The sequence below is a fragment of the Trachypithecus francoisi genome, unplaced genomic scaffold (assembly GCF_009764315.1).
Source record: "Trachypithecus francoisi isolate TF-2019V2 unplaced genomic scaffold, Tfra_2.0 Lachesis_group20, whole genome shotgun sequence".
Lineage (NCBI taxonomy): Eukaryota > Metazoa > Chordata > Mammalia > Primates > Cercopithecidae > Trachypithecus > Trachypithecus francoisi.
In genome coordinates this window covers 39,379,717-39,406,378 of record NW_022681466.1, presented here as the reverse complement: position 1 = coordinate 39,406,378, position 26,662 = coordinate 39,379,717, and the positions used below count along the sequence as shown (strand labels likewise).

The 26,662-nt window shown below is 42.3% G+C and overlaps 1 protein-coding gene across 4 annotated transcripts in view; it reads left to right on the top strand.

Annotated features, from left to right (window-relative positions):
- Positions 1-18,889, top strand: part of PITPNC1 (phosphatidylinositol transfer protein cytoplasmic 1) — a 327,211-nt gene extending 308,322 nt beyond the window's left edge. For 3 of the 4 annotated variants that reach the window (XM_033183893.1, XM_033183895.1, XM_033183894.1), the window contains exon 9: positions 15,496-18,889. In XM_033183893.1, coding sequence (XP_033039784.1) covers positions 15,496-15,812 — 317 coding nt within the window. In that variant the 3' untranslated portion in view covers positions 15,813-18,889. Of the gene's footprint in view, positions 1-9,076; positions 9,196-15,495 lie in introns of all 4 variants that reach the window. The other variant, XM_033183896.1, reaches the window with a different exon arrangement.
- The last annotated feature ends 7,773 nt before the right edge of the window (positions 18,890-26,662 follow it).

The following is a 26,662-nucleotide window of genomic DNA, read 5'->3' as shown; positions in this document are numbered from 1 at the left end:
CTGCAACATCAGCATCTCTTGGGTATTTGTTAGAAATGCTCTCGGGCCCTACCCCAAACGTACTGACTCGGAAACTCTGAGGGTCTAGCCCAGCAATTGTTTTAACAAGCCCTCCAGATGGTTTTGTTGCTGGCTAAATTTTAAGAACTACTGGCTTATGACATGGGCTATAAACCAGACTGGAGACATTGGGTTATAAGGACAATTTAATTGATTCAATCCAAATAGGTTAACTAGAGAATCATAGCTGTCTACAGGGCCAACCACACTCCAGCCTGGGCGACAGAGCGAGCCTTTGTCTCTAAAAAACAAAAAATAAAATAAATTTTAAAATGATTGCAGGAACCCAAATTCTTACTCTGATTTCTTGTGAGAATTAGAAACAAAGCTCTCCTTTCCTCAGATGAATTAGAAAAAGGTGCCCCTTCTGGGCAGACTCAGCAGGTGCTCTGGGCTTAGGGCTGAATTTTAGCCCCATTGGCCCCCTCTGCTGTGTATTCATACAGTGCACAAACTGTACACGCTGATGCATGAGCAGCTCTAGATGTCCTTCTCTCTAATTAGACTCACCACCTCCAGTGCTTAATTAAGAGTCAAGAAAAAAAGGACATTGTTGAGGGTAGTGATCATTTGTCAGCCAAGGATTAATTTTGTATCTCTTCTGAGTTTCAGCATTTGGCTGTCATGAAACTGTTTCCCTAAAGAGATTTTATTCTGCTCATGTTCATTGTAAAGTGTAACCATTTCCATATTGGAGGAGTGGAGTGTCTTTCAAAGCTGTGATTGGTCTTTATCCATGAGCCTCGGGTCTCTCTGCATGACTAGAACACTAATCAGAGAAATAACAACAACATATTTCAGGAAATGGGGTGAGAGGGAAGGTGGATAAAAATAGGCAGCCCAGTTTCACAAAGGCATGGTTTTGCTTTACAAATATGACAGTGTTTTCAGAAAGGAACACAGAACATTGCCAGAAGGAGCCTATGATTGAGGTGAACCTCACGAATGTCTTTGAAAACCTGACTCTAATCAAAAAGTATGAGGGAGGGGGAGTTCTGGCTGGTGTAGACCACACTGTCTCATGAAAGTGACTTAGAAATCAGCCTGGAGTTCCTAGAGCAGGTCTAACAATGAGGAAAGCAAGATTAAAATGGAGAAAGAAGCCTGCTAGGGGTTGCATTAGCTGGTTGAGTTCACCAAGCCGGCATTTTCCAATGCAACATTGTTTGTGTGTGTGCTTCTATTCGTTTATCTGGGGAGAGAATCTATAACTTTCCATCAGATTTTCAGAGGAACCCGTGAACCCTTCCCCTGCGTACTCCCTGCTCCCAATTAAAAACTACAGAAAAAAGTCACAACTATGAGGCTGGCACAGTGGCTCGCGCCTGTAACCCCAGCACTTTGGGAGGCCGAGGTGGGCAGATCACCTGAGGTCAAGAGTTCGAGACCAGCCTGGCCAACATGATGAAACTCTGTCTCTACTGAAAATACAAAAGTTAGCTGGGCCTGGTTGCAGGCGCCTGTAATCCCAGCTACTCAGGAGGCTGGGGCAGGAGAATCGCCTGAACCCAGGAGGCAGAGGTTGCAGTGAGCTGAGATTGCACCATTGCACTCCAGCCTGGGCAACAAGAGCGAAACTCTGTCTCAAAAAAACAAAAATCACGGCCGGGCGCGGTGGCTCAAGCCTGTAATCCCAGCACTTTGGGAGGCCGAGACGGGCGAATCACGAGGTCAGGAGATCGAGACCATCCTGGCTAATACGGTGAAACCCCGTCTCTACTTAAAAATACAAAAAACTAGCCGGGCGACGAGGCGGGCGCCTGTAGTCCCAGCTACTCGGGAGGCTGAGGCAGGAGAATGGCGTAAACCCGGGAGGCGGAGCTTGCAGTGAGCTGAGATCCGGCCACTGCACTCCAGTCTGGGTGGCAGAGCAAGACTCCGTCTCAAAAACAAAAAAAAAAAAAACAACAACAACAACAAAAAAATCACAACTATAGATTATAGTTATAGATCTTAGTGGTCTGAATTATGTGGAAAAGGTATACACCACACTTTGAGGATTGGCTACTTTCACTAAAAAAACATGGAGTTACTCTAAGCTTTTTGTAAGAAGCATGTATTGAATTTATAATCATTGTAAAGGACTTTAAAAATGGCATTTCTCAAAGGATGGCTACCATTTTGCTGGAGCCAAAGGAGTATCCATTCTTACTTATGATTTCTGGAGCCTCCCTGACCCAACTACTTGTTCAAGACTTTTATTTTGACTTAGAATGATGTAAAAATGACTTCTGTTTTGGTGAAGGAGCCTGAAAATAAAGGGAAATGTTTGTAGAGGGAAATAAAGTATAATGTGCCATTGCACAGATCATTGAATTAGAACAGAAGACTCCCCTTTCTAAAATGTTTGCTGCTGCAACTGTGTGGTACAATGAAGGAAAATTCACGCTTGCAGATGCTTTGTTCAAGGGCATTTGTAGTTTCCATGTGTGTTCAACTGACTTCTAAAGGCCTTTCAAACATAAGATCTTGCCTCCACTTCCTGTGACATTAACCTCGTTTCATTAAAAATACAATGATTGAAAGAAAATTGCCACCATAAACAAAACTAAAATAAAAGACTAGGGGAAAGTATTTGCCACCTATGTAGTCAACAGGATTACTATCTGTAATATATAAAGAGGTCCTATAAATTGAAAATTTGGCTGGGTGTGGTGGCTCACACCTGTAATCTCAGCACTTTGGGAAGCCAAGGCAGGAGAATCACTCGAGCTGAGGAGTTTGAGACCAGCCCTGGCAACATAGGGAGACTCCATCTCTACAAAAAATTTAAAAATTAGCCGGACATGATGCTGTGCCTGTAGTCCCAACTGCTTGGGAGGCTGAGGTGGAAGGACCACTGGAGTCTGGGAGGTCAAGGCTGCAGTGAACCATGGTCACACCACTGCACTCCAGCCTAGATGACAGAGCAAAACCCTATCTCAAAAAAAAGAAAAAAAATCAATAACTCAAGAAAATGGTAAAGGATATGAATAAGTAAATCATAGAAGAAGAAATGCAAATGGCCAGTAAACTTACTACTAATCACAAGAAATGTAATGAGAAAGACAAGAAAATAGGACGTTTGCCCATCTGATAGCAAAATTTTTGCCCATCTGATAGCAAAATCACTCTTAAATTTAAGAGTGATTATATCTAGTTTTCAATATAAAATGATAATCCAGTTTAATAAAATACACCATAGAAATGATAAGCACAAACAACTTATGACCCAGCCAATCCACTTCCAGAGTTTTATTCTGGAATACACATCAGGCCGGGTACAGTGGCTCATGCCTGTAATCCCAGCACTTTGGGAGACTGAGACAGGCAGATCACCTGAGGTCAAGAGTTCAAGACCAGCCTGGACAACATGGTGAAACCCCATCTCTATTAAAAATACAAAAATAGTTAGCCGAGTATGGTGACACGTGCCTGTAATCCCAGCTACTCAGTCGACTGAGGCAGGAGAATCACTTGAACCTGGGAGGCAGAAGTTATAGTAAGCCGAGATGGCGCCACTACACTCCAGCCTGGGGACAGAGTGAGACTCTGTCTCAAAAAAGAAAAAGAAATACAAATTGCCCATGAATACATGTACAACATGTGCAAAGCTATTCTGTGTGGTGGCGTTCATATAAGCTAAAAATTAGCCTCAGTGTAAATGTTTACTGACAGGATTATCAATTAACAAATCCCCTGAGACGAGAGCCTCTTTGCCAAAGTGGAGCTGATGGTTGAGGAGGAGATTTTGGCCTCAGCCCAGTCACTGGCAGAGGAGAACATTCGACTCAGGCCCCATGCAGTATGACCTCACGCCCTGAGATAAGAGTCTGCGATCTGATCTCTCCTCACCTGAAGGAGAGCAAGAAACAGAAGAAAAGAAATGACCTCTCTAGAGGGCAAGGAAAGGAAATACTGTCCCACTGAAGTGCGATGAGCAGGGCATGTGTGTCCCCAAAATACTTCCCAGGGCTGTTTAACCTTTGATAGCAGAGTCTCAAAGATATTAGGATGTACTTTCTTTATCAGAAGAAATACTATACCAGTTGCAATATTCTCTTAAATCAGGCAGTTATCCCCAGTATTGCCGGCTTAAGGAGTCTTTATGTAGGAAACCTTATTTAGGAACAGTACATTATGACCTTTCACAATCTATAAGTGAAGGGCTGATTGTTCACCAGTGTATTTGCAAAGTAATTAACATGGGTTTCCTTTAATTAAGAGTTTGGGCCAGGTGTGGTGGCTCACGCCTGTAATCCCAGAACTTTGGGAGGCCAAGGTGGGCGAATCACAAGGTCAGGAGTTCGAGACCAGCCTGGCCAACATGGTGAAACCCCGTCTCTACTAAAAATACAAAAATTAGCTGGGTGTAGTGGCGGGTGGCTGTAATCCCAGCTACTTGGGAGGCTGAGGCAGGAGAATCGCTTGAACCCGGAAGGCCAAGTTTGTGGTGAGCCAAGATTGCACCATTGCACTCCAGCCTGGGTGACAAGAGTGAAACTCAGTCTCAAAAAAAAAAAAAAAAGAGCTGATACACGTAAGCATTTGTTTGCTGAAAGCAAAGAAGTCTGAACCTAAATTGTTTGAAGTCACTCTGATCATTGAAAATCAATCAGTAATAAAGATGAATCATCATTACTGTATAATCTGTCATTGGGCACATGTAATTGAATTTACTAAAACATTGATTTCTATAGAGATTTTCAGGTCATATATGTTGCAAAAGCTAGACAGTGCATTTTACCAGCTAACCTGAACAGGAGCATTTCCACTTGATTAGGATTTCCATAAATTACTGAGAAATACTGAAAATATTTACATCATATTCATACACATTTATAGTCTGTGAGGATATTTCAGGATTTAGACAAACATATTTTCCTTTAGCACAGCAGGGACCAAATTATCACCATCTTTTAGAGAACTACTCTACTAGGAATGTTCATTCCTATGTGGCAAAATCGGGAGATTTTCTTTTATAGAATTTTCTGAAATTTAGTTTCTTAACTCTTTGTTTAAAAAAAAAGGCCGGGCGCGGTGGCTCAAGCCTGTAATCCCAGCACTTTGGGAGGCCGAGACGGGCGGATCACGAGGTCAGGAGATCGAGACCATCCTGGCTAACACGGTGAAACCCCGTCTCTACTAAAAAATACAAAAAACTAGCCGGGCAAGGTGGCGGGTGCCTGTAGTCCCAGCTACTCGGGAGGCTGAGGCAGGAGAATGGCATAAACCCGGGAGGCGGAGCTTGCAGTGAGCTGAGATCCGGCCACTGCCCTCCAGCCTGGGCGGCAGAGCCAGACTCCGTCTCAAAAAAAAAAAAAAAAAAAAAAAAAAAAAAAAGGGATGACTGGGTATGGTGGCTCACTCCTGTAATCCTAGCGCTTTGGGAGGCTGAGGCGGGCAGATCACTTGAGGTCAGGAGTTCGAGACCAGCCTGACCAATATGGTGACACCCCATCTCTACTAAAAATAGAAAAATTAGCCAGGTGTGGTGGCACACACCAGTAATCGCAGCTACTCGGGAGGCTGAGGTGGGAGAATCACTTGAATCCGGGAGGCAGGGTTGCAGTGAGCTGAGATTGCGCCAGTGCACTCTAGCCTGGGTGACAGAGTTAGACTCTGTCTCAAAAAAAAAAAGAAAAAAACAGGGGATTATGTTTCCTGAGTGAACAGAAATTCTGGAAAAGTGTATCTTCTCCTTACCAATTCCAAATTGATGGTATCCATGTCATAATGATCCAAAATAAAAAAAAATTTTTTTTTGGAGACAGAGTCTTGCTCTGTCGCCCAGACTGGAGTGCAGTGGCATGATCTTGACTCACTGCAGCCTCCATCTCCCGGGTTCAAGCGATTCTCGTACCTCAGCCTCCCGAGTAGCTGGGGTTACAGGTGTGTGCCACCACACCTGGCTAATTTGTCTATTTTTAGTAGAGACAGGGTTTCACCAGGTTGGCCGGGCTGGTCTCCAACTCCCGGCCTCAAGTGATCTGCCCACCTCGGCCTCCCAAAGTGCTGGGATTACAGGCATAAGCCACCCTGCCCAGCCCCAAATAATAGATTTTTAAATAATGTTTTTTCTTTTCTTTTCCACAAGCAATGCATATTTGATGTAGAAAATTTCAAGTGTAGAAAATTTCAAAAATGTAGATAAGCAAAAAGAAGGAAATTAAAATTACCTGTAATTCTAACTCTTCAAAATAATCACTGTCAACATTTTTAAATATATCCTTTCAGTGTTTTTTTAATGTAGATAATGGTTTTCTGACTAAATTAATTTCATATGCTACGTACAGTCCTTTTTATCTCCTATTTTTTATTTAACAATAGATCAAGGGCTGGGCGCGGTGGCTCAAGCCTGTAATCCCAGCACTTTGGGAGGCCGAGATGGGTGGATCACGAGGTCAGAAGATCGAGACCATCCTGGCTAACACGGTGAAACCCCGTCTCTACTAAAAAAATACAAAAAACTAGCCGGGCGAGGTGGCAGGCGCCTGTAGTCCCAGCTACTCCGGAGGCTGAGGCAGGAGAATGGTGTAAACCCAGGAGGCGGAGCTTGCAATGAGCTGAGATCCGGCCACTGCACTCCAGCCTGGGCGACAGAGCGAGACTCTGTCTAAAACAAAACAAAACAAAACAAAACAATAGATCAAGGATCTCTCTCTAATATTAACTATTCTTCTACCTAATTTTTGATGATTGCATAGTGCTATCAGTCCCCTGGGTTGTTTTCAAGTTTTCATTATTATGAACAAGGCAGCAATGAATATCTTTGTTGTTAAACCCTTTTTCACATCCATAAAATGGATATATCTTTGAAAGCCCATAGTCACAAAGTTTAAGCCCCTATCTTGACGTTGAGCTAATCAAAGATGAAGTATGATTTCTGCGGGGATTCAGTAGAACAAAAAAACCTATAACTCCTTGGCTTTTGTTTTCCAAATTACTGTCATGCCTGTTGGGATGGTGGGGGACACCCCTAATGACATATGTGTAGAGAAACTTCTTTAAATTTTCAACTTCTAGCTAAACATGATCATCTAGTATGATTTCAGATATATTTGTGTTTAAGAAATGTTGATAAGCAGCCATTGAAAGTAAAGTGATTGTACCGAAAGAATGTGTTGTTATTATTAACTAAGATGCATTTGTTTTCATCACAAAGCAGCATCTCTTTATTGCTTTTTGGTTACCTCGATTTTCTAAAAGAAGAGCATGCTCCTTGCTTGGCCAGGCTGCTGCTTAGCATTCTTGATACTTACATTGCTTATGGACCGCATTTTTGATTGAGGATTTCCAGGTATACCTGGGGATCATCTACCACATAAAATAGTCCAGGTCTGGATTTAGAGGCACACACCATCTTGGTCCCAGACAACAGTGAATTAAATCATAAACTCCTGGCAAGTCTGCCCTTTGGAAATGAAGAGGATCTCACATGACACATGGATGGATATAAAAAGACACCAAACCACATGATGCAGAAAATACTTAAGGAAAAATTCCAGCTGTGAATGCCCACTTTAAATCCCCACTAAGCCAGTTAGTGGTCAGGGTGGCAGAGTAAGCACTTTGTTCGGCATACCATCATTGGTGAAGGGCATGAAGTTCAGTTCTGCCAGGAGAGTGACAGAGGAATGCCTACCTGGGAATACTGCTGATAAAATGTAAAATAACCAAGGAGTGAGGTAGGGGTGAGGAATAAAATGACAGAAGTCTTTGAAGTGAGACTACTTGTCATTTTTATGCATTTCACATACTGAAGATGGATAGGTTCCTTATTTAAGTTTTTTTTGTTTGGTTGGTTGGCTTTTTTTTTTTTTGAAACAGGGTCTCGCTCTGTCGCCCAGGCTGGAGTGCAGTGGTACCATCTTGGCTCACTGCAACCTCTGCCTACCGGGTTCAAGCGCTTCTCCTGCCTCAGCCTCCCATGTAGCTGGGATTACAGGTGCCCGCCACCACGCCCAGCTAATTTTTGTATTTTTAGTAGAGACGGGGTTTCACCATGTTGTCCAGGCTGGTCTCAAACTCCTGACCTCAACTGATCCACCCGCCTTGGCCTCCCAAAGTGCTGGGATTACAGGCATGAGCCACCGCGCCTGGCCTTAACATTTTTATCAGCTGGATTAAGACAAGGTTTCTCAACTTCGGTACCATTGACATTTTGAACCAGATAATTTTTTGTTGCGGGCTGGGGGTCCTGTGCATTGTAGGATGCTCCATAGTGTCCCTGGCCTCTGCACACCAGATGCCAGTAGCATCCCTTCCCTAGTTCTAACAACCAAAAATGTCACAAAATTGTCCCCCATTGAGAACCACTAGATTAAGAGATCATTATCCTGAAATACTGAAAAACTGCAGACTTGGGCCAAAAATCATGTCATGTGCCATTTTATTTTTAGATCAGTGTGGGAGGAAGTAGTGCCAGCCATTTTCAAGCTGTTAGGCAAGACTTGAAGTTCAGTATAGACCTGCACTCTCTGACGCCATGCATTCTGTGCAAATTTACATCTGTGTGCAAATTGCACCAAACCTCAATTGTACCAGTGAATATCATTGCTCTGCCTTCTACATCCTGCCTCCTATAACAGCAATGAAAGTGTCCTGTCTGTTGCCGAATGCATTGATTTAAACAACCTCTAAATCTATTTTGAAAGCTATATGGAAGGTAAGTATTAAACCAAGCAAAACTGACCCTCTGTCCCCGATGGGATCTTCTAATGATGCTTTAGGAGATCTCAGGCTATGGCACTGCCAACATGCTAATACTTTCTACCCACCTAGCTCACTTTACAAGAATCACCCCTAAACAATTTCCACTCTTCTCTGTTCTAAGACTATTTTGGCTTAACTTCCTTGCCCTCACTCCCCATTTGGTTGGTTTAGCTAACTTTATGACTTACTCATCATAAAGTTAGACAAGTCTCTGCTTTTTTAAACCCTTTGGCTACTGCTCAGCTACCATCTTTCCCTAAAGTGTCCCCATTGAAAGTTTGCATCTAATAACGGAAGTTGCCAACGTCTTGACCTCTTTCAGATATGACAATGGATGATGTTCGGGAATACGAGAAAAACATGCATGAACAAACCAACATAAAAGTTTGCAATCAGCATTCCTCCCCTGTGGATGACATAGAGAGTCATGCCCAAACAAGTGTACGTAGAATTTTTAAAACATGTTGCCCACCCTTTCACAAATGCACTTGTAAATTGATCTTGGAAATACTGCAGGTGGCCGGTTCCCAACCTTCCATAGAAACATGTCGTCACCCAGAGCCTGTTGCTGCAGAACCTGAGCTGGATCTAAATTGGGCAGTGTCACCTCTCTCTTCCAAACATTTCGATCCCTTAAAGTTGCTTGACGTGGAGGTTATTTCGGTCATAAAACCAAGAACATGGAGAGTGGAAACATTTTTGTGGGACTAGTAAAACGGCCTGCGCCATAAAAGAGCAGAGGAGTGAAAATGGATGTCATATGTAAACTAGAATAACATGTCAGTAACTTTTAAAAACATAGCTAACACTCACTTATTCATTCAAGGGAGGGCTTCTGGCTCATCAGCTATTTTAGGTTTCTTTACATTTGCTTTGAAAAGCTTTCTGTGGCTCTTTATAGCTGTTTTACCCAATCAGTTCCTTTTTACTTAGGATAATCTCAAGATGGGCTACAGTCTGTGCAGACACACAGGCTGAGCAGTGAAGGGGTGTGAGCTGGGGATGTGCTGAGCTGCCTAGCAGATCCCTGGGACTTAGGATAAGCCTTAGAGAGCCTCAGTTATTTCGTTGCACACTGGAAATTGACAGCTGACTGTATACTGTATGCCAGCATTTTAAGTATCGTAATCTCTCAATCATTCATGCTAATGGAGGGGAACTAAAGATATGAAAGAAAAGTATAATCACCAAATCATTTCTTTGCATCTTCAGCCAGAGCTGTGATCTCTTTAGGTTCCAGCTAGAGTCCTCATGTCCATTAGCCCAGTCTCCAGAATAATACATAGTAGGTGTTCAAAACAAAAAAAAAATCAGCCAGGCATGGTGCCTCATGCCTGTTATCCCAGCACTTTGGGAGGCTGAGGCAGGTGGATCACCTGAGGTCGGGGGTTCGAGACCAGCCTGACCAACATGGAAAAACCTCATCTCTACTAAAAATACAAAATTAGCTGGGCGTGGTGGTTCATGCCTGTAATCCTAGCTACTCAGGAGGCTGAGGCAGGAGAATTGCTTGAACCTGGGAGGCGGAGGTTGCAGTGAGCCAAGATGGCACCATTGCACTTCAGCCTGGGCAACAAGAGCAAAACTCTGTCTCAAAAAAAAAAAAAAAATATATATATATATATATCTATCTCAATGCTGTAGCTCTAGGAAATTTAGATGTGGCTGTTGTCATAAATGGATCCTTTAGAATTGTGAAGACCTTCTGATTGCACTTTGGAAATTTTTAGTTAAATTTTTGGAGCATGTCTTTGAAATGTGCCCTGCAAGGCTCATGTGCTGCAACTGGTTGCATGTGATTGCCCTTGTGGTTGCAAGGGCCCTAACTCTTCTACCATTTTGCATGCAGTGATTGGATTTGCAGGAAACTGTTGGTGCAAGAGGTGTTTCCTCTCTATGCACAGACCAATTCCAGTAGGACTTCCCCCTAGAAGTGCTCTTTAAGGAAACTCTCCTTGAATTTCTATCACTTTCAATTATCTTTTCTTTTAGAAATGTTGGGCCCCAGTTCCCCCTCGACCACTCTGAAAGCCATTCACTATAAATATGACAGGCAAACAAGGGAAACCACAGGAAAAGAGGAGACACCAGATGGCTGAAGGATGCTAAGCTCAGTGATTTTCTCATTCTAAGTCCAGAAGGCTCACAGCTCATAAGGCCCTTGGCTTGGCTTTCTTTCAGTTTTACTGTGATTATTACTTTATAATTAAAGTCCACAGCTGAGGGGCGTGGTAAACTCAGCACTTTGGGAAGCCAAGGCGGGTGGCTCAGCACTTTGGGAGGCCAAGGCGGGTGGATCACCTGAGGTCGAGAGTTCAAGACTAGCTTGACCAACATGGTGAAACCACGTCTCTACTAAAAATACAAAATTAGCCGGGCATGGTGATACATGCTTGTAATCCCAGCTACTCAAGAGGCTGAGGCAGGAGGCAGGAGAATCGTTTGAACCCAGGAGGCAGAGGTGGCAGTGAGCAGAGATCACACCATTGCACTCCAGTCTGAGCAACAAGAGTGAAACTCCATCTCAAAAAAAAAAAAGTAAAATAAAAAATAAAGTTCGCTTACTATGTAGAAGATGATAACATAGAGTGGTTCTTCCCATGGGACAGCCCACATAATCTCTGACTGCCCCTCAGCGCTGTTCCTGTGACTTCAGGGTGAAAGATGCCTGCTGCTGGAGAAGTTACACAAAGTGGTTATTTTGAATGCTTATGACATTTCGATTATCCTCTGGAATTCCATGAAATTGGAGCTCATTTATTTTTCCTTTGTCTTTCTCCTGCATCATAATGAAAAACAGTGAAAATCAGGAGGTGGTTCTTTGTCACAAATAAAAACTGCATGGGTGCTAAATGAATTTTTGATCATCAACCCGAGCAGGGACAAATTAGATTGAAATTAGGCAAAATTAACATCCATGCACACAGCAGTAAGGAAATAAGTCTTCTTTTCAATTGAGCAGGTTTAAAGCCTTCAAGGAAGAGAACTTCTAAGAGCCTCTGAGTGGAAAATCAGAATTCTGTGCTTTAGATTATTTCTGCCCCCTGCTGACTCTGTGGAGTAGAGCAATGTATTCAGCCACTTGATTAAGAAAGTCTGCTTTTTCAAAGATAATATCCAGTTATCATAGCAAAAACATACCATACCCTGATTCACTAAAATGTTTCTCAGTCTCAACTTTATTGTGAAATAAATGCCTCTTTTTATATAACCTTAATCTCACTTCTGAGCTCATTTAATAGTCCATGTTTTTAAAAATTGTTGTTTATAGGTACAATTTTTCTTGATATATTCTGAATTTTATATCTTACCCACACAGTCACAATGATTTATTTCCTTTGTAAAAACTTTCCCTTTCAGAAAATTTTAATAATTGTTCCCAGGAACTCCTCTTAGAGATTTCATTTTGTGAAAAATACTTCTGGGCCGGGCGCGGTGGCTCAAGCCTGTAATCCCAGCACTTTGGGAGGCCGAGACGGGCGGATCACGAGGTCAGGAGATCGAGACCATCCTGGCTAACACTGTGAAACCCCGTCTCTACTAAAAAGTACAAAAAACTAGCCGGGCGAGGTGGCGGGCGCCTGTAGTCCCAGCTACTCCGGAGGCTGAGGCAGGAGAATGGCGTGAACCCGGGAGGCGGAGCTTGCAGTGAGCTGAGATCCAGCCACTGCACTCCAGCCTGGGCGACAGAGCAAGACTCCGTCAAAAAAAAAAAAAAGAAAAAGAAAAATACTTCTGGTTTGCTCTCATGTTATAAAACCTAAGGATTAGGCTGGGCACGGTGGCTCATGTCTGTAATCCCAGCACTTTGGGAGGCCGAGGCGGGTGGATTACCTGATGTCAGGAGTTCGAGACCAGCCTGGCCATGGTGAAACCCCATCTCTACTAATAACACAAAAATTGGCTAGCCGTGGTGGCGGACGCCTGTAGTCCCAGCTACTCGGGAGGCCGAGGCAGGAGAATCACTTGAGCCCAGGAGGTGGAAGTTGCAGTGAGCCGAGATCACGCCATTGCACTCCAGCCTGGGCAACAAGAGTGAAACTCTGTCTCATTAAAAAAAAAAAAAAAGCCCTAAGGATTAATACTGTGTTATGAATATTCATTACATACTCAGTATTTCCAAAGTGGCTATATTGTTTCATGCTGGTTATTCCCTCCAATATTATCTAATAAAGTTTCAACTCCTAAGTACATGGCAGTGAACAAGAAAGAATGAAAAATGGGTCTCTGGGAGACCAAAACAGATATAGAAAATTCGTGGGCACTAGATTTCGCATTTTGCTCCAGGATAAGCCTTGGGCCTTGATTCAGTCTTTAATAAGCCCCGTTACCTCTTTTCCCTGTTCCCAGCAAATAAAAATGTTAAAGGATACCAGGGATAGCCAGTGTAACAATTAATAATAACAGTAATAAGGCCAGGCATGGTGGCTCACACCTGTAATCCCAACATTTTGGGAGGCCAAGGCAGGTGGATCACGAGGTCAGGAGTTCGAGACCAGCCTGGCCAACATGGTGAAACCCTGTCTCTACTAAAAGTACAAAAATTAGCCGGGCATGGTGGCACGTGCCTGTAGTCCCAGCTACTCGGGAGGCTAAGGCAGGAGAATTGCTTGAACCCGGGAGGTGGAGGTTGCAGTGAGCCAAGATCACACCATTACACTCCAGCCTGTGCAACAGAGCAAGACTCCATCTCAAAATAATAATAATCGGCCGGGCGCGGTGGCTCAAGCCTGTAATCCCAGCACTTTGGGAGGCCGAGACGGGCGGATCACGAGGTCAGGAGATCGAGACCATCCTGGCTAACACAGTGAAACCCCGTCTCTACTAAAAATACAAAAAAAAAACTAGCCGGCGAGGTGGCGGGCGCCTGTAGTCCCAGCTACTCGGGAGGCTGAGGCAGGAGAATGGAGAATGGCGTAACCCGGGAGGCGGAGCTTGCAGTGAGCTGAGATCCGGCCACTGCACTCCAGTCCGGGCGACAGAGCGAGACTCCGCCTCAAAAAAAAAAAAAAAAAAATATAATAATAATAATAATAATAACAGTAATAATAGAGCTTCTGACCCTGAGAAGGAACTAAGGAACTGTATTTTTGCACAGTGATATATTTTCAACATATTATGTCTCAAATGTAGTAAGTATATATAATACATTAAACACATTAGGGAAAGATTTGCTTTTTTTTTTTTTTTGAGACGGAGTCTTGCTCTGTCGCCCAGGCTGGAGCGCAGTGGCAGGATCTCAGCTCACTGCAAGCTCCGCCTCCCGGGTTTAGCCATTCTCCTGCCTCAGCCTCCCGAGTAGCTGGGACTGCAGGCGCCCGCCACCTCGCCCGGCTAGTTTTTTGTATTTTTAGTAGAGACGGGGTTTCACCGTGTTAGCCAGGATGGTCTCCATCTCCTGACCTCGTGATCCGCCCGTCTCGGCCTCCCAAAGTGCTGGGATTACAGGCTTGAGCCACCGCGCCCGGCCTAAGATTTGCATTTTTTTAAATACTGTTTTTACTTTCTCACTTCATAAGAACATTTCGGGTATTTGGAAAACCTACATTATCCAACAATGATTATTAACGGTGGTATCACTGTCTTATTTGTTGAATTCCAAGTCATGCTTTTTTTCCTTTTAAATAGAATCCTCACTATTAAATGATCCTCTCCTTTCATTCTCTATTCTTTTTAAGTTTCCTCAAGAAATGGTTTTATTTTCTTGGCTTTGGAATGTTTAACAGGGTGTGGTGATGTTATTGATTTATGTGTTTTGGAAGCTGAATTTATTAAAACACAATCTCTGAACCTTCTTAGGATCAATACACAGTCAGGAAACCAGAAACAACAGCATCTTTGTGGCCCCTCAGAATAAAAAAGTATATGTATTGATTAAGAAGATAGCATGTTGGCCTGAGTACAGTGGCTTACACCTGTAATCCCAGCATTTTGGGAGGCTTAGGCAGGTGGATCACTTGAGCTGAGGAATTCTAGACCAGCCCAGGCAACATAGCGAGTCCCTGTCTCTACAGAAAATACAAAAAAATTAACCAAGTCATTATGGCCTGCACCTGTGGTTTCAGCCTCCTGGGACCCTAAGGCAGGAGGATCACTTGAGCCCAGGAGGTTGAGGCTGCTGTGAGTCATGACTGCACCACTGCACTCCAGCCTGGGTGATGCAGTGAGATCCTGTCTCAGATTAAAAAAAAAAAAAAAAAGAAGATAGCATGTTGAAAAATCCTGATAATTTACCTGTGTATCCTATAAAGGTATACTTTCATGATCTAAAGTTGACAATAATGACAATAATATTTATCATTTCAGGGCTATTGATTGTTTTAATTACCTTATCTTTATGGAAAAGATGACCAGTTAATTATAACTCCAAATACCCCACACCAGACCCAAAACAACACAGATGCACACGGGTGCACACACACACACACAAGCACACATTTTCCCTGTCTAGTTCTGTACTCTACTGTTAAGTCCTTATTGAGAATACTTAAAATACTCACTGAAGAGTGCTTTGGAAAATCTTAAATGGATATTCCTAAAGGAATGTTGTTTTCAGGGTATAGCTTCCAATAAAAAAAATACTAGGGGTTCGGTATTTCAATGATACTTTGGGTATATAATCGGGAGAGGCCCCTTTATGATAGGGTTCCCATAGTTCCTGTAAAAGCAAGGGTAGTGATGAATCTATTTGCCTCTCTTATAAATAACTGCTCATTTTTCTTTCTGTTTTTCCCCTTGAAGACATGACAATGGATGAAGTCCGAGAATTCGAACGAGCCACTCAGGAAGCCACCAACAAGAAAATCGGCATTTTCCCACCTGCAATTTCTATCTCCAGCATCCCCCTGCTGCCTTCTTCTGTCCGCAGTGCGCCTTCTAGTGCTCCATCCACCCCTCTCTCCACAGATGCACCCGAATTTCTGTCTGTTCCCAAAGATCGGCCCCGGAAAAAGTCTGCCCCAGAAACTCTCACACTTCCAGACCCTGAGAAAAAAGCCACCCTGAATTTACCTGGCATGCACCCTTCAGATAAGCCATGTCGGCCCAAATCTGAGTAACTTTATATAAATATCTTATGGGGTTTTATATTTTCATTTGTTTTTGGTTTTTTTTTTTTGTTTTTGGTTTTTTTTAAGAATCTTCTGATAGAGAAAAAGACTGCTTTATCACTCAAACGTGTTCCTTTGACCTTTCAGTGTGCATGTGACTCAGTAACTTCACATAGAATATGATTCCCTAAGTATGCCACACAGCATCATATTAGATGTAAGACCTGCAAAGGACAGAAGGAATCTTCTGTAACCACATAGCTGTAAGTTCGAGAGGAAGCCTTGTTATTGGGCATTTGATGAGGTTTGGCATGCACTTCAAGGATAAATGAATGAAAACTTTGCACCACTTTTGTTACAAGGTATGGTAGAAAATAGTAAAGTCAGTTTCCTCTCATCAAATCTAAAATTCTCCAAAATACTCTCAGGCATAACATACTTAGTTGTTAAATTTTGAACTGCTGATTACTAATACTTGAATACCAATAGTTACTGAGATTCCTATTTTGGTTAGTCTGACTCAGGATTTGGAGCCTAATTAACTCTTTAAACTTTTGAAAATTTTAATCATCAAGCTATAGCGGCTCCAAGTGCAATTAATAATAACTCATTTATACCTTCCACAGAATTTAATAAAGATTCTACTTGTTTCTGTCTTTTAATAACTTTCCCCTTTGTGCCCTTGTGGCCTCAGAAATCCTTAAGAATTGCATGGATAAATGTGACCATAACTGATTTTGGAATGGTTCAGTTTAGGAACCAAGAGGCCCAGGTGAGGCAACATCTTTTTTCTCTACAGGTACCAACAAACTTTGACTTGTCAGCTTCCATCATCAATTAAGATTCTCAGAATTTGCAATTAATTGAATAGAATTCATTTACTATCTACCCACTCAAAGAAGTACAAGGGTAGAGTAAGCTAACTGGGCTTTAACACAGTCAGAATGTCTGGTGCATGAACCATAAAAAAGAGAACTGTCTCCCATCCCCTTTCTTGTTTTACTCTTAGTAACATCCAGAATTCCCTGGAACAGATTCTCTATCACCAGACCTTAGAAAAGATTGTCATTCTCTTGCTCCTTACTTGAAATACAAATATTGGGACTGTCACGTACATCAAGTAACTACTGTCAAGTGGGAGGAGAGAATGAGCGGAATTGCTGACTCCTATTTGTAGAGTGAAAAGGAGGAGTGATAATAGATGCCCTTCTGTCTAGCTTTCCTTTCTTCAACTAGTGGTAATGCAAGATTAGAATCAAGGTTGACAGGAGGCAAGATCACTCATCAAAGTGACAGAAAGACAATTCTCCTTTGCTCTAAAGAGAGAAATCTGTCACCTTTGCACCTCACTGCCTTTAAACACAGATGGGAGGGCAGGCAGAATCTCAGCATTGACTTTTGTCCTCCGAGGGAGGAAGAGAAGAAGTAATTGGGCAACTTCGAGGCCCACGCCCCAGCTAGCCTTCCTGATCGTAACCTCCAACCTCAGGAAAGGGACCTTCCCAAAACACAGATCCCAAAGGAAACAAAATAGACCGAGGAGCATAATCTGCTTCTCTCACACAGCCTCTCTGCCAGTGGACCCTGCCTGCTTCCCTCTCAGTGCTCAGCACTCTGTGTAGTGTCTTTCAGGTTGACAACACTCTCCCAAGGTGCAGGCGCTGGCCCCATGAGCCCAGCACCAAAGTTTTCTAGTCATAGGTCAGACTATCAAGATCATTTCTTTATCTATAGGTTGATACTTAGCTTAAAAAAAACAAGAATAAACCTAGAACTCAAAGGAAACCCATTGCAAATAGCTTAGATCAACAGTGTATCTCTTCCCTAAGAATGATAGTATCTTAGTAAGACACCTTCTATGCATGGTATGGAAGCATGATTTTTGCTTGTGGGAAAACTTAATCTTTTATCAGACCCCTTGGACTTCTCAATCCCTCCCTCTCCACACAGTAGTATTTAATGAAAATGTTTTGCTTTAGAAAGCAAAATGCTACTTTCAGAAGACACTGAAATAGTATACGTATCTGCTTACCATTTGCAAGCTGAAATCAAGGCGGGGTGGGGTCATTATTTTCATATAGAATGTATTTATTTTGTGCAGGTTGTTAACACATCTGGCACCTAGTTTTTCCATTAATAGCATTGCTATTTTCCCTTTTCATAAAGTAGCTTCTGCTGTCAAGGTTAACAATTCTATATGCTTTAGGAAGTTAAGTTCTAATTTCCTTTTGTGAGTTTCATTTCTTTTATAACCAGTATGTTACCACAGACATCAGTTGCAAAGCTACCATGGTAGTGTGATTCTTAGCCAAAAAAAATGTGTGTGCTCTTAAAGTATGTTCAGTTTTTCTGTCTACATGTGCTTTGTGTGCGTTAAAAAGGGGGTGGGGGTGTAGCTATTCCTTTAGCTGCTTTGCATATTTAACCCAGTCATCAAAAGGCATAAATGGCTTCAGTATTTTATATCTCTTGGTTTTCAAGTCTCATTTCACATTCTGTATACATGACTTTGTTATTGTGGAATACAAGCCTGCAATGGATGTATATATACACAACATTAATAATTCTTATAAGGATGGAAGTCAAATGGCTGCATGATGGAAATTAGAAGAAAAAAAAGCAGAAACTTGAATTTGCTAAGCATGTTTGGGGGGAAATAGAATCCTTAACTCAGTGCCTCTGTCTGCGATATGGAAACCTTCAACTTTGTTCACCAAAACTGTATTATACCTGTGTATATATATATATAAATATAAATATAGTATAGTGAATCAGACACCATCGGTTTTAAGTCTCTGGTAGCCAAATTTAAATAATCCATAGAATATCACATATGTTCACTCCATCTTCATCTCTGAAGTTAGTGGAGACCATCAAAATGACTGTACATTTCATGACTCTGGGAAAATTTCAAATGTGAAGTGCCCCTGTGCATTTTGTTGGCTGTAGCACAGCATTCTTGCTTTAGCTGTGCTTTCCTGGGATGAGAAGATCTTGGTGTTTTTAACACATAAGCTTTGTTAGAAATCACCTCTGAAGATCATATCATTTTCTCACTTTGGGTTGCTGCTGCAAGACAAAGCAAAGAAAAAGGATAACAACGAAGGAGGCCGTGACACTTTTAGTTGCCACCGTTGTAACTCAAACAATATGGGTTTGTTGGTGAACTGATTTATCAAGCCTTCTGTTACGGTTTTGCATCTGTGTGTGGGGAAAATTTTAATTTATTTGGAAGTATTTATTAGCCATGTTGTTGGTCCTGAAAATAAATCTCTAAGTAGCACAGTTGTGGGTATATTACGCAGGCACTTACCACCATATCTGCAAAAGTAACTGCGGTTTTCTTTCAAGACACTGTAATAAACAGTGAACTAAGAGAACAGATTCTGACACATCACGATAAATCATTCTCTGCAAAAGTTTCAGGGCTAATGTATTTATGTGTATTTTTAAATTCTACTTTCTTTGGCATCTCTTCATGGCTCAGAGACAACAAGGTAATAGGTCACTGGCTGGCTTAGGTCAACAGGAATTTTACTCTTAAGAAGGGTCAGTGTATAGCTGACTCTGCATACAATGTGTAATCAGATAATCCAATAGAGAGGAATTGTCCAAATAGTTTTAGTACCTTTCTGATCATCTGACGCAGTAGGCTAGGAGACAATCTGTCATCTGAGCCATAGTTCTTGAGATTTAAAAAGTCTGTCCAGTGACTGCAATCTGATTATAAATAAAGTATTTTAAACTATTCATTCTTGCTGAACCTGAAGTGTACACAATAGCACAGTGTTGGCATGCTGAGGCAAAACACTGGGTTCTTTTGCGTTCTACCTTCAAAACAATCTGTTTGCATTTGAAATATGAGTGTTTAAGCTTTTTAGGAGTTAGTGTAATAAGAGAATGTGAATATGTTGGGAAATTTTCAGATGCCATTAATAATTGTCATTTTGTTGTTAAATTAACAAGTACTTTAGGACAAGCCTCTCGATGTTTTTGCTTTAAATTGAAAGCATGTCTGTCAAATTGCAAGTTTCCCTTCGGTTTCTGTATATCACCCAGAAGAGGGTCTTTGAGTTGGTGTTGTACCTGTACCACTCACATGTAGCGTCAAGTGTAATTTTTAGTGTTTACATTCAAGCTGGGATCTTGACTGGTTAAATTAATCCACATACCACTGCCACTGCTGAAGGACCAGGTGTTGGAATACACAGCGTTACAGGCAATAAGCAAAGCAAACAAAAGTTGATCCTTACATATGCCATCCTTCTGTGTCATTTTGTGGCCGTTCTGTGTTTTTCTCCCTAGTTATTTATTATTGTTAATAACTCACTTTTTCTTACATTCTGTTGTAAATAAAATACAAAGCAATCTTCTTTCCAAGTGTAGCTTCCTCTCTCTCTCTCTCTTGCTCGCTCTCTCTCTCTCTCTTGCTCTCTCTCTCTCCTCCTCAGCTATTCTCAAGGGAGTATTAGTAATTGTTCACTTGTGGGTTGATGGACTTGTTTCTTTTCCTCCATGGATATTTTTCCCATCCACATACCACTGCCACTGCTGAAGGACCAGGATCAACAAAAGTTGATCCTCACAGATGCCATCCTTCTGTGTCATTTTGTGGCCTTGCCTGCTAGTAGGCATATGGCACCTTCAGGACCCTTGGTAGGAAAAGTCTGAGTGTCTACACTAATCATCCAGCCAAAAAATACACAAGGTGGCCAGCCAGGCCAACATGGTGAAACACCATCTCTACTAAAAATACAAAAATTAGCCAACCATGGTGGCACATGCCTGTAATCCCCGCTACTCAGGAGGCTGAGGAACGAGCATCACTTAGAACCCTAGAGGCTGCAGTGAGCTAAGATCGTGCCACTGCTGTCCAGTCTGGGTGTGAAAGAGCAAGATCCTGTCTCAAAAAAACAGAACAAAACAAAAAAACCTGGCCAGACGCGTTGGCCTGTAATCCCAACACTTTGGGAGGCCGAGGTGGGCGGATCACCTGAGGTCAAGAGTTTGAGACCAGCCTGAACAACATGGTGAAACCCAGTCTATACTCAAAATACAAAAATTAGCCAGCTGTGGTGGTGTGCGCCTGTAATCCCAATGACTCGGGAGGCTGAGGCAGGAGAATCGCTTGAAATCGGGAAGCAAGAGTTGCAGTGAGCCGAGATTGCGCCACTGTACTCCAGCCTGGGCAACAAGAGCAAAACTCCGTCTCAAAAAAAAAAAAAACCAAACACACACAAAACAAAACCCGAGGTGAATCTGTAACCCAGTGGGATACTCATGCATCCATCCACCAGGTGTTTGGTTCCCCCTCCTCAAACATGAAGCTATCCACCCTGGGGGAGTGCAGGAACACCGTCCCAGTGGGACACTAGATTCTCTCCATTGGGCCAGTTTTTAAGGAGAGCTGAAATCACTCTGATGTGGTTTCTCCATCTCAAGTAGCTCCTGTGCACAAAAGGGTTCTCTGCAGATGGGTAGTGGGAGGACAGAAACTTTCTTTCTTTCTTTTTCTTTCTTTCTTTCTTTCTTTTCTTTCTCTTTCTTTCCTTCCTTCCTTCCTTCCTTCTTCTTCTTCTCTCTCTCTCTCTGTCCCCTCCCCTTTCTTTCTTTCTTCTTTTCTTTCTTTTTTTTTTTTCGAGTCTCACTCTGTTACCCAGGCTGGAGTGCAGTGGTGTGATCACAGCTCACTGCAGCCTTGACCTCCTGGACTCAAGTGATCCTCCTGCCTCAGCCTCCAGAGTAGCTGGGACTACAGGTACACACCACCACACCAAACTTAATTTTTATTTTTTCTAGAGACTGGTTAAACTACGTTACCCAGGCTGGTCTTGAACTCCTGAACTTAAGTGATCATCTCGCCTCAGCCTCCCAAAGTGTTGGATAATGATAGGTGTGAGCCACCGCACCCAGCCAGAAATACTTTCTAGACCCTGCTTGTTAGTCTCCTGCTAAAACAGCACATACCTCTCACTCTGTTCTCTCCTCTTGAATCATCTGCATCCTATGTTCTAATCTCTGATTGGATCAGGCACACAGCTTCATAGAAGCACATCATCAGTCGACTTTCTACACTGAAAATTTCCCAAAATCACATTGCATCGTTCCAATGAACAAAAACATGCTTGCTTTTGTAGCTCCAACTTCACCATCACCACCCCCACCCTGCCTTTTACTTCTTTTTTCAAAACACACAAACTTTCCACACATTGTTGCTGGCTAACTTTCAGCCAGTGAACTTGGGTACAGCCAGGCTGGGTGTTTATTCCTGGGGCCAAACTATATGGGTGGTTAAATAATTGGATGCCTAATGTTTTATACACACACACACACCACACACACACACATATATATGTATCACCCCCAATTTCCTACTACAGCTTTTCATCAAGGCATTATCTCATTTGAGCATTACTCTTTAGATTTCCAAACATCCACATTCTTTTCTAAAATGTCCTTGTGGCCGGGCGCGGTGGCTCAAGCCTGTAATCCCAGCACTTTGGGAGGCCGAGACGGGCGGATCACAAGGTCAGGACATCGAGACCATCCTGGCTAAGAGTGAAACCCCGTCTCTACTAAAAAATACAAAAAAACGAGCCGGGCGAGGTGGCGGGCGCCTGTAGTCCCTGCTACTCGGGAGGCTGAGGCAGGAGAATGGCGTAAACCCGGGAGGCGGAGCTTGCAGTGAGCTGAGATCCGGCCACTGCACTCCAGCCCGGGCGACAGAGCGAGACTCCGTCTCAAAAAATAAATAAATAAATAAAATAAATAAATAAATAAATAAATAAAATGTCCTCGTTTCGGCCAGGCACGGTGGCTCACACCTGTAATCCCAGCACTTTGGAAGGCCTAATAGATAGGCAGATCACGAGGTCAGGAGATCAAGATCATCCTGGCCAACACAGTGAAACCCTGTCTCTACTAAAATACAAAAAATGAGCCAGGCGTGGTGACATGCACCTGTAGTCCCAGTTACTCGGGGGGGCTGAGGCAGGAGAATCGCTTGAAGCTGGGAGGCAGAGGTTGTGGTGAACAGAGATTGCACCACTGTATTCCAGCCTGGGTGACAAAGCAAGACTCTGCCTCACACACACACAAAAAAAGTCCTTGTTTCCTTCATTACATTCTACTTGGGGTTTCTTGCCTCTGACCTCCAGCTGCATCTTGGCCTCTCAAGTTCATCATAATCATGCGACCATTCTCCAACCCTGTCGTGAAATATCCCTCTATGAAAATGTCACCCTCAGCCGCGTTCAGTGGCTCACACCTGTAACACCAACACTTTGGGAAGCTGAGACAGGTTCTCTTGAGTCCAGAAGTTTGAGACCACCTGGGCAACATGGTGAAATCCTATGTCTTAAAAAAAAAAAAAAGGCCGGGCGCAGTGGCTCACTCCTGTAATCCCAGCATTATGGGAGGCTGAGGCGGGCGGATCATGAGGTCAGGAGATCGAGACCATCCTGGCTAACACGGTGAAATCCCGTCTCTACTAAAAATGCAAAAAAAAATTAGCCAGGCATGGTGGCGGGCATCTAGTCCCAGCTACTCGAGAGGCTGAGTCAGGAGAATGGCGTGAACCCGGGAGGCGGAGCTTGCAGTGAGCCGAGATCGTGCCACTGGCCTCCAGCCTGGGTGACAGAGCAAGACTCCGTCTCAAAAATAAAAAAGAATAAAAATGTCACCCCTTAGTCCTGAAGCTTTGACGCCTTTGGAACAACAATCTTTGTGCATGTTCACATACAGTTGTGTGTGTGTTTAACTCAGTGAGGTTGATCCAGGCAAACCCTGTTTTCCAGCTGGCAGACTGACTTTCTCTGCCTAATGTACCTGCCCTCTGACATTTCATCCTCCCATAAGTCCTCCTTTTTCCATAGTATGTAACCTAGTAGGATATCCCATTCAAATCCAAATCGGCAAGTGCTTCCCTGCTCCTGGGAAAGTTGGAGGCAGGCTGGGACTTTGCCTTAATGCCTTTGCTCTGTTCCCAGCATTGAGGAATGGAGCTAGCCTGTGACCAAAAAAACACAGCCTCAGAACCTACTGAATCAGCCATTCAGTGCAGCAACATTAATGGGCTGAATTAAGCACCTGGGATTTAAGGGATAATTATGTTTAACTGTAAGTACCAACTTTCTGCACTGAAAGCAGACACAAAAGACGGGGTCATCACTTCCCCTCCTTTAGCTTTTGTAGAAGGGAGTTTCGACCGCTCCGTCCCTGGAGGGTATTTGAGGGTGGCCAAATCTGGACTTCTGCGATTTTTAAAAAAATTTTTATTCCAAAATAACTTTCTTGCTCCCAAGAGATTCCACATGCAAGACGCTGGCAGTTTACAGCTCATTAGCAACCCTTGAGAATCGTTTTGTGCTCTTAAGCATACCAGTGATTATATTCAGAGTGTTCAAAGACAGCTTGCTGCTTTCTCTGTGCAGTCAGTCAACAGTACGGAATGCATATTTTGTCTTTTCTCAGAATACAACTTGAAAATTTACAAAGATTCTACAAGTTTAAATTTTCCCACTGTCATCTTAGAGTTAACTGTGTTTCTTTGCATTTTGCTAAAAATCTTACTACATAAATCCAAGAATGTGACTTTTCACCTTAAGTACTTTAGAATTTGTCTTCTGTAAAGCATAATCCATACATGCCTCTCTTTCTACAAAATGCTTTAAGGATATTGAATTGTTTTATAAACACCTTTACATTTGGTACATAGCATGTTTATCATTTTTCATAGCTATATAATATTCCATTGGGTTGAAAATCAGTAACTTATTTAAACATTCCTTTATTAGTATTTAGGTTATGTTCCAGATTTTGTTATTATATACAATGCTGTTAGGAACATCTTTGCAATATAGCTTATGTCTTCATTTTAATTATTTGTTCTGGATAAATTCCCAGAAATTGAACTACTGGGTCAAAGGACGTAAATATTTTCCTGACTTTGGGTCCTACTGCCAACATCCCCTCCAAAGAAAATTATACCAATTTACAATTCCACTGACAATATATGAATGAGAACGTATGTCTCTTTACACAAGTATTTGCCATTGTAAAACTTCACCAGTCTTAACTTATTAAGCAATTGCCAGCATCCGATTCCCATATAAGTCTTTTGTTGAAGTATTAATAGGTCAAATATCCTTATTTTGGGTAGTCATGTGATGAAGGGACAGCCCAGACACAAAGAAGCTCTCCGAATTATTTAAATATTCAGTGCCTTCTCCAGCCTAGCTAGTAAACTGTAGAAACATTTGACTGGCTACTACAGACACAAAAGCCTAACTTGAGCATAAGGAACTGCATTTAATTGAATAAACAAACATCAGTTCTAAGTCATTTTGTTTTCACACTTTCAGGGATAACAAACATTGAATGTATCTTTTTATTTGAGGTTTTCCTGAAAACCACCATATAAGAGCCAACAAGTTTTTGTTGGTTTCTTTCTTTCTTTTTTTTTTTTTTTTTTGAACCAAGAAGGAATCAGTTTTAAAAAAAAAAAGAAAAAAAAAAAAAAAAACTCCAGCTCTCCTACTGTTATTTTAGAATCAGTAATTCCCAGATTCTAGCAGAACTTTGGTAAGGACAAAGCAGAGTCCTTCCTAAGTCTTTGATTTAACTTCTTGGGAAGCAACGCAATGATAGATCGCACATGTGCTCCATAAAGGGGAAGAAACAGTCAGTACATAGGACTCTTTTCAGCCATGTGCAAGCCATTCCTGAGAAATAGAGAATTCTCCACCACGAGCATACTATGCTCATTTCTCATACATAGCAAGGAAGGACAAGGTATAAAATTTACGCTCAGGTTAGTCTGGAATCTGACTGCAGTGTTTACTTTTTTTTTTTTTTCTGAGACGGAGTCTCGTTCTGTATCCCTGGCTGGAGTGCAGTGACATGATCTCAGCACATTGCAACCTCCACTTCCCGAGTTCAAGTCATTCTCCTGCCTCGGCCTCTAAGTAGCTAGGATTATAGGCACGCGCCACCATGCCCAGCTAATTTTTGTAATTTTTATTTTTATTAGAGACAGGGTTTCACCATGTTGGCCAGGCTGGTCTCAAACTCCTGACCTCAAGTGATCCACCTGGCTCAGCCCCCCAAAATACTGGGATTACAGGCGTGAGCCACCTCACCCGGCCCAGTGTTTACTGTTTTATTGTCAGTGTTGGGTGTTTATTTTAATTATTTTGAAATAACTATAGATTCACACCCTTCACCCAGCCTCTCTACAAAAAGTACAAAAATATTGGCTAGCTGTGGTAGTGCATGCCTGTAGTCACAGCTACCTGGGAGGCTGAGGTGGGAGGATCACTTGAGCCTGGGAGGCAGAAGTTGCAGTGAGCTGAGATCACACCACTGCACTCTAACCTGGGCAACAGAGCAAGACCCTATCTCAAAATAAATTTTTTTCACCACATTTACATGCACTCATGTGTGTGTGTGTGTGTGTGTGTGTGTGTGTACGCATGTGTAGGCATATAGTTCTATGCAATTTCCTCATCAACATAGCCTCACGCAGCTATCACTATAATTAAGACACAAAACTGTTCCATCACTACAGGACTCTCTCCTGCTGCCATCCCCTTACCCCAATCTCCCAAAATCTTTACTTTCAAAAATGAAAAAATGTTCACAGAGGCAGACAGCCATCTCAACTTCTTTCTGCTACTGTCTAACATATTCATCACAACTCTCAAACATTTTTGGGGGCATTTTAATTTAATTTTAAAATTAAATTTCAATTAAATATTTTTATTGTCATAAAATATACATAAAATTTATGTATATTTAAGTATATACAATTTGTGTATATATGTATAAGTCTCTCATGAGACTTATTCACTATCATATTA